Source organism: Labrus bergylta, chromosome 16 (assembly GCF_963930695.1).
Source record: "Labrus bergylta chromosome 16, fLabBer1.1, whole genome shotgun sequence".
Lineage (NCBI taxonomy): Eukaryota > Metazoa > Chordata > Actinopteri > Labriformes > Labridae > Labrus > Labrus bergylta.
This window is the reverse complement of record NC_089210.1, coordinates 14,594,628-14,602,979: the sequence shown is the minus strand read 5'-3', so window position 1 is coordinate 14,602,979 and position 8,352 is coordinate 14,594,628. Positions and strand designations below refer to the sequence as shown.

The 8,352-nt window shown below is 35.0% G+C and overlaps 1 protein-coding gene across 1 annotated transcript; it reads right to left on the bottom strand.

Moving 5' to 3' along the window:
* Positions 1-1,360: 1,360 nt before the first annotated feature.
* Positions 1,361-4,482, bottom strand: tmem205 (transmembrane protein 205). The gene is made up of 4 exons (XM_020650502.3): positions 4,343-4,482; positions 2,770-2,878; positions 2,489-2,652; positions 1,361-2,385 (listed from the first exon to the last, which is right to left on the bottom strand). The coding sequence occupies exons 2-4, from the start codon at positions 2,867-2,869 to the stop codon at positions 2,083-2,085; spliced, it is 567 nt and encodes a 188-aa protein (XP_020506158.1). The 5' UTR covers positions 2,870-2,878; positions 4,343-4,482; the 3' UTR covers positions 1,361-2,082.
* Positions 4,483-8,352: the final 3,870 nt, after the last annotated feature.

Here is an 8,352-nt window from a genome sequence, read left to right as displayed (position 1 = left end):
GTTCACCATCCTGTATTTAATATTTCTGTCTTTTTTCTTCTGTATAGTATAGTAGAGCTCCAAAGCTATTTAGAATATTATCACGAGTGGCTATGACATATAAATCATAATAAAAACTGACACAGAAGGTACATTTCCCATGTCCCACTTTACCCTTTTTCATCCTATATTAGCTGTATGACCTAATTATGCAAAGACTCAACAGTATTATTATTATTAGTATTATTATTATTACATCAGTATGGTCACTACTGCAATATTGTCTCTGTCTGGTCCCCCCCCACCCTTCCCCCCCAAATGATCCCAATAAGATACTTCAGGGGGGTAAGGAAGGACATGGTATATGTAGCCACCAGACAGTTACAAATAATTGCATCATCTCTACATTAGAAAGAACTGAATAAAGCAGCTTCAGATTCCTCGACTCATTATTAATTTAACACACCATATTGCTGCAGGGCTGCTCTGCAGTATTATTGGTTTTACAAATCATGGTCCCTGAATTTGAAGCACTTTATACACAGTTTGTGTGACTGCGGCAATGACTCTTGAATCTCTTTCCCCTTTACCGGTTAGAAAGAGGACCATGGAACTTCTGGTGCAAGCAATACATTTTACTTTGAACATAGAGACTTGAGGAATTTTAAACCCAGAAGATTTTCCTCATATCTGGCATATCTGGCTGTGATATACAAGCTGTGTTTTTACCCAGCAGTCCTGCAACTTTCTGAGATCTATGGGTATGATATATATTTCACTTACAATCTCTCCCAAGTCATTCCATGAAGAGGATCAACTTGTTTTTTGTTAGATAAGGGTTATTTCCTGATGCTACTACAATGAACAACCTGACAGGCCAGCTCTTGACTCAATACATTCACTGTTGAGACTAACTTCCTTGTGCATTTTTCCAATACTACAAAGACCCACATAACAAAAAAAAACTGTTTGATGGTTTATTCCATAATTTGTCTATTAAGCTAAAAACAAATCAATAAATAAGTCAAGTTTCAATAAATATATAATTTCTGATCACAATAATGGAGTTAACATCTTTAAAAGGACCAGCATGAATTGAATTCATAGGAACATCTCTTCATTTCTAGTCAGTCCCTGCTTTTTATATTGATAGACTTCATTATAATCCATTAGTGCTAATGTTGAAGCTGCAATACTGACGGAGCCTCTCTCAGCCTGGAGCAGCCAACACAGCACTGTTCTTTGCATTCAAGGCTTGTCCTCTTAACCTGATGTACGTTGCAGGTAAATAAATGACTATTCCAAATACAGGCACTTTCTGTTTGGTCTGGGTTCAATCACAAGCCTCTATCACTGAAGATTCAAAGACTTTGTTTCTGAATCAATTAAAACAAGTTTTATTTCAGGGCAAAAATGACAAGAACACAAAAACTGACCAAGGTATAATGCAATACAACAGCAGATAGTTTAATCACTCAATCAGAACTAAATAAAGAAATAAAACATTGTATCATAACTTTATCAGACTGTAAATATTACAAACCCATTGCAAGCAAAATGTGACGGAACTTGCAGCTAATGAATGTATTTTTAAAAGTGAGACAGTGTGCTTGCATGGACTAATTACTCTCCTATACACCTGTTGTAATAGATGTAATTTTATATTTACATTTCGATAAAAGATTTAACAATATCTTATGTATGAAGTGCAGTGTACTATGCTGCTGATGGACCAGAATATTCTTTTGTCTAAACATCGCCCCCTGCTGGGAATGATAGGACATTGCCCAGACAGCAGGTGAAGTTTGCTGAGTACATTTTAACGAAGTATGTTTTCAAAGGCAAGTTTAAAAATAAATGATGTTCAAATAATTGTTAAGTCACATTTTCAAGCGCCAATTAGATACTAATTGACAAGAAGAAGAAAAGCGCTTGGGCAACATAAAAGTGACATTTTTTTCCACAGGTGTAATAAAACTTATGCACGATTTGTATTTACACTTTCATGTTGTCACTTACATAATTAAAGAAAATGATTTTGCAGCATTGCAAAATACTGAAATCAACAGAGATGTGTTTCATATTTTTGAAACATTTTGTTCTCTAAATAGTGGATAAATTCAAAGCTGTGTAGATCAAATTGGTTGTGGTGCAGATGACTCCGAGCAGATTGCAGAGGTTGGACAGCCCGTGGTATCGGCCAAATGTGCTCTTGTAAGCTCTGTACTTGGGGTCCTGCTCTCTGAGCTTAGCATATGCCTCTCTCTGGGTGCTAAAGCCAATCTGATTCCCCAAGCCATGTTCCTTCTCCACCTCCCTCATTTGGAACATCACCTCAGTGGCTGCTGGGCCAAACCAGCGAGCGTTTAGACCGGCCATGACCAGTGCCACAAAGTACAGAGCCATCTGGAAGACAAGAGAAATTCCTCACTGGAAGACAACATTGTGCTTATTTATGTACAAACTGTGTGATAATGAAAAGCGTTTCAAATATTTAGTGCAGTTTGACCTGTAAACTTTCATGCCAGTCCAGCAGATCTCTGGGGTGGTACACAGCATACAGAGCTAAGCTGACACCACTACTCCCCATTAGACAATAGAAATACACAGGGAAAAGCTTACTCTGTACCAGGCCAAAGGTGTGCAGAGAAACCTGCCACACCAATGCAAAACCTGCAAGACAAGAAAAGCAGACAAAAAGAGTATAAAAGGCAACACAATAAAAAGACAGAACATAAACTGAACTGTTTGGCTTCCAGCCATCACTTCTTCTGTTTGTGTGCCTCATACCTGCTATGAAAGAGACCCAGACCTGCATGCCCCAGGAGAAAGAGAGTGCAAGAAGGTGTAGCACTTTCACCAAGTCTGTAGGCTCCCCCTCCATCACCATTGTGTCACCCTGCAAAAAAACATACATTATCAACATACTTCACCTGCATTATCCATTGACATATGGTTGACTTTGCATGGGGTATGTTTGATATTGGATTTTGTGGTATAGATTACATGCTCTAGTATATTTATCTTGTCTTACAACTCTGTGCTGTTTGACCTATGTGTCTCTCAATTATCAACATTACTTTTATTCTACTTCTTGTGTTGCTGCTCGACAGGTGTAAACGGTGGTGTCTTAATTGTGTTTTTTATATTATGTGTGTTTAGTATAGGAATCATATAACTGATTTCAAAACATTTGACCTCAAGGTACAGGTAAAAGCAATTTAAAAAAAAGTTTTTCAGATTTTTACTCCTTTAATAGATAGGTAGGCACTTTGTTGTCATTGTATTTAGGAACACAATGCAACTTTGTTAGCAGCAATCCTGTACAGCAGCATATTGATCATATGTATATATGATAAAAGGTTGTGCTAGATTGAAAGAGAGGCAGTGGCTAAAATACACGAGGCATAAATAACACTTTTTTTGTTCAGCGGTTATAGTGCAGTGACCGGATGAATTAATACATTGTTATAATGACTGAATAGATAAACAGTTTTAAAGTGACTGAGTCAATAAATAAACAGTGATAGTGCAGTGACTGAATAAATAGATGGCTGCTGTACCAGGTATCCAGGACTGGCTCACAATGTGAAAAAGAAGATTTTGCTCGAGCATTTCTTTCTAATAATTTAAAATCACAACAAGTTCAAGCTCTGACAAAAACATAGTTTCCAGTGTTAAGTGGTGCACATCTGTTTTAATGTTGTACCTTTGAAATGGTTTGCTGTCTTGACCAGATACCCCTCCCTTGCATTAGAAAGTTAAATCGAGCTTATTACACTGTTATTACTATAAATCGCGTTAAACATCTCAATGATGTGAGCCTTTAATCTGAAGTCATGTATCAACTCTGTAAACATTTCACCTGGTCATGCTTATATGCAAAAAAACAAACAAAACAACAACAACAATGAAATGACATGTTAGATGTGTGTTCTTCCAGCTGTCACTCCTTAAACGATGTGTAGGATAAAAAGAAAACATGGCCACAGAGATAGTGGTCTTGTGTACGTCTTAAGCTGTTGCTTCACATGTGCAGTAGACCTGATAAGATGTGTCTCCAGATTGAGAAAACATCGCACTGCAGACCAGAGGAAACTAAGACTGTAAATATTGAGAAAACGCACTTTTATAAATGAGTCACAATTACAATCCATCCTAAAAACCACCACTTGTTAACAAGTAATGCAAGAGGGCTGGAGCTGCTCTGTCTTTAGCAGTTTATTTAAAGTGTTTACATGTTGTATCTGACAGGCTAACCAGCGTTAGCCTCTGAGCATACAAGGGTCATACAGGTTTTATGTTGAATGCGTTAAGCTACTTGTTTCATATTACATTACACGTTACAATGACCTGCACTTACCTCAAGGTCCTTTTCCCGGTTTCTGGAAAAAAAATTATAAAATAAATGTAGACTACTTTTTGTGACCGGTCCAAGGTTCAGGCTTCTACTTCCCCTGACATTTGAATGATTATTGGCTCCGCCCCTTTGACGAGATGGAAGATTTTCATTCATTAAATGTTTTTTTTTCGTGTTTTTTTTTCGTGCTCAGTTTCTATTATTTGTTTGAACTTTGTTACAAAAAAAATTCCATTTAATTCAAAGTTATGTAAAATAAGAAAGCGGTAGAGAGTCACTCGATGACAATATGACTTCTATGAACATATTAGAAATTATATATATTTGTACAAATAAAAAAACATTTGAAATAAAATCTGCCTTTTAGATATAACACACTTTTTGGTGCAACAGTCTGACCTAGTGGCCTGTAGTCTAATTCTGCCTATGAATATCATGGAATCAATTAAACACAATGTGTCAAGGGCTCTTAACACATCTAGAAACTTGAAAGTCAAACAATTCCTTGTGCTTTATCAGCTCATGTTTTCGAAAGTGCTTTACACTGAAAATATCCAGTGACGTCATATAGGCCTAGCCCCTTGATTTTCAACCATGAGAACATGACAAAGTGTACTGTAAAAGTAGGTAATTATAAGTCAAGTCAAGTCAAGTCAACTTTATTTATATAGCACATTTATAACAGCCGAGGCGGACCAAAGTGCTGCACAGTAAATCAGGCAAGATACAATGCATCCAAAACATCATAAAAACACGTAAAAGCAAAACTTTAAAGTAAATTAAAACACAAAACAATATTAAAAGTTCTAGTAGACACTGCTGCTGTGATAAAACACTCAACTAGAGGTAAAAAGCCAAGGAAAAGAAATGGGTTTTTAAAAGTGACTTAAACTGCTCAGTTGTGGCAGCAGATCTTATTTTAAATGGCAATTTATTCCAAAGTGTCGGAGCTGCAACAGAAAAGGCTCGATCGCCCCTAGTTTTGAGCCTTGTTATGGGCATGTACAGGAGCAGCTGGTTGGAGGACCTTAGTGCTCTGGATAGAGCATGAACATGTAGTAGTTCACTTAGATAAGACTTCATAACAACGATTGTAATATTTAAGCACAATGCCCTCCAATAATTCCGGCCTACATCTGTAAATATCTTGTTACTGAATTTATATTCAAATAATTTCAACTGTTACTGTTCTGATCTAACCATTTTACTTATATGGGGCATTCTACCAAATTAGTTCAAAGTGCAGTCCCATTACAAAAAAAGGTTTAACCAAACAATTAAGTATTCAGAAATGGATATTTACTGAGATTATATTATAATCTATTTAAACCCAGGGCATTAAATGAGATAGTGATAAGTTAAATAAATACAAAATCATCATTTATAGGGTACTTTCTATTGAGAAGTAGCTGTCCCCAATCCTGACCCCTAAATTTCAATTTATGTAAATACCACTTAAAACATTTTTTAGATTTGTTTCAACAGTGTAATTTAAAAGATCTTTATGATTAAGTTCAAACAAAGGTTGAAAGACTTAGATTTATTGTGGGTTTAATTTTTAAATTAAAAAACTATGCAAAAAAGCAGGTTCCTTGTTTTCATTTCACTACTGAAACACAAAAGTTTTAGTGGCTTGGTTGGGCCAAGATTTAAGCAACATTTTTTAGTTATGCTCAAAATTAGCTAGAATTGTCACTACTGAAACAATCACTACCGAATCATATGGTCAAGTTCAGTAGTGACATTATCATTTCGGTAGTGACAAAATGGAATGGTTAGTAGTTAAATCTCATAATTTTGAAATAAATGTGTCCAAAAGTCTTAAAAGCAGTGAGTTTCTTTAAGTATCATCATTTCAATCATCTATTTACAGCAAATAAGCAATTGATAAGTAATATTTGTATTATAAATGGTCATGGATGAATATTTTTCTTAAAAGATAAATTATTTTATTGACCACTAAACATTTGTGTGTAATATTCCCAACATCAGGCATGTTATGAGTTAATATTAAGCAATAAGGTTGAGGGAATATGATACAACCTTGCAAAGAAAATTGTGGTCACTTCCGAAACACTCAGTGTTTTTAATATGTATATATGTATATATATTGAATTATCAACTAAAATGTTATGATACTGATTGGTTAACTGTATGCTCCATCTCATAAATCATTAACTCTGAAATCAATCTGATCAGCGTTTTACATTTTAGAAAGAAAAATTGGACATAGATTTTGAAGAATTGTATAAATTGAAATTTGAAATTTGTTAGAAAATTCATTTTTATTGATTTCATTGTAGAAACCTTCAATAAAAAATTGTAAAAATAATCTTTACATAAAGGAAGTAAACATAATATTAACAGGTTAACATAATATTGTTTTCATCATAGTTTAATACTATGTTTCGGTAGTGACAAATTTGGGGAGAGGAAAAACAGTCTAAAAATACAATATCAAATTTTACTGTTCTTTTACTATATGTGTGTACTTCAGATATGGTACAATATATATAGGGAAATAAATTTGGGAATAAAAATTTAAAAAATCCAAAATATTTCCAACCTGACTTTGAACCAATTTGGTAGAATGGCCCATATATGAGGGAAACTCAAACCTCATGCTATTTACAGTCTCATCATTTTATAAAGGGAAGATATTCTTTGAGGTTTCAGGGGATTCATCTTTATGTACACATTTGAAAAGCCCTACATTTTTAGTGTATATTTAATTTTGTCTGGATATTTATGATGTTATGCTTTGTTAACAGAGTAACCTGAAAATAATTGTTCATTTATGTTTCTGGGACTAATGGACATGGCTTTTGATAGGAGATTACCTCATTTAAATTGTCTTCTTAGTTCCTTGGGAATGCAAAGTGGTCATGAACTAGTAGCTATGGTAATTCAATCTTCAATGCTTCACCTCATGTTTCATAACCATAGCACCATGTAAAATGCTTGTAAGAACATTTGCATGCAACATTGGAAGACAATTTTTTTTTTGTCAAAGTAAGAACAAAATAGAGATTTGGGTCATTGTGTCAAGAGAAAACTTTAAAGTCAATTGATGGATTGTTATTTAGTTATTTTATGACATTTTTATTGATAATCGACTAAGAACAATCTCGCAAAGTAACTAGTACCTAGCCTACCGTCTTGTGTTTATTATGAAGCATCTTCTTTATATGGGCGTTTCCTTAAAAGACGAGACAGGCTATTGGAGACAAATCTCCAGGAACGAGCCAATCGCAAACCGGGAAAAAACTCAACCAACGAATCAGAAGCGGCCACAGACAGACGCTGCATCCGGATAAAGTTGAATGCAAAGCATCCCCCCATTGCTTTACATCAATTTGGTAAGCTAGATAAATGTCACCTCGTAATGCAAATGCTATAAAATGCATGCTTTTAGTGATGTAACGTGCACTTCAGTTTCATTAAAAACCGTAATTTATTAAAAGCAATTTTATCAACTACGCCATTTATGCATCATGCAAGAAGTGATAACGGGTTAGCTTCCTGTCGACTAGCTTAAGCCTTATAAGAATACTGACTGTGATTCGGTTTGGCGATAGTTTTCAGCTGCATCCATGAGTCTGTCATTGTACTTCTGGAGGCAAAATGGACTACTATCCAAGAGGAAGAGATGTTACATTATCCAAAAACTGTGTTTGCTTCTAGAAGTCACAGTCGTTTCTCACATTATATGGTTATTCCCTTTTATATTTCCCAAATAGTAAATGTTTTCAAGTAATGTAAGGATATGTAAACCACTCAGGGACTTATTATCATAGGCTGTAGTTTAGTGAAATACCACAGTCTGTAAATATTCTAACTAATGCTTAACATTCATTCAGCAGCCACATTTTGGCTGTATTAAAGAGAGCACAATGATAGTGGTAATTATTGAACTTTGTTTTTCTTTCCAGCAGGTGTACAACATTACTAATGGGGCGCAGAAAGTCAAAGAGGAAGCCGCCTCCGAAGAAAAAAATGACGGGCAACCTGGA

Bases quoted from the DNA above. Each gene is read 5' to 3' on its own strand.
- tmem205 (XM_020650502.3), bottom strand. From the start codon at position 2,869: ATGGTGATGGAGGGGGAGCCTACAGACTTGGTGAAAGTGCTACACCTT. The intron at 2,653-2,769 runs GTATGAGGCACA...CTTGTCTTGCAG, and splicing joins CTGGGTCTCTTTCATAGCAG to GTTTTGCATTGGTGTGGCAG. The intron at 2,386-2,488 runs GTCAAACTGCAC...CTTGTCTTCCAG, and splicing joins ACTGGCATGAAAGTTTACAG to ATGGCTCTGTACTTTGTGGC.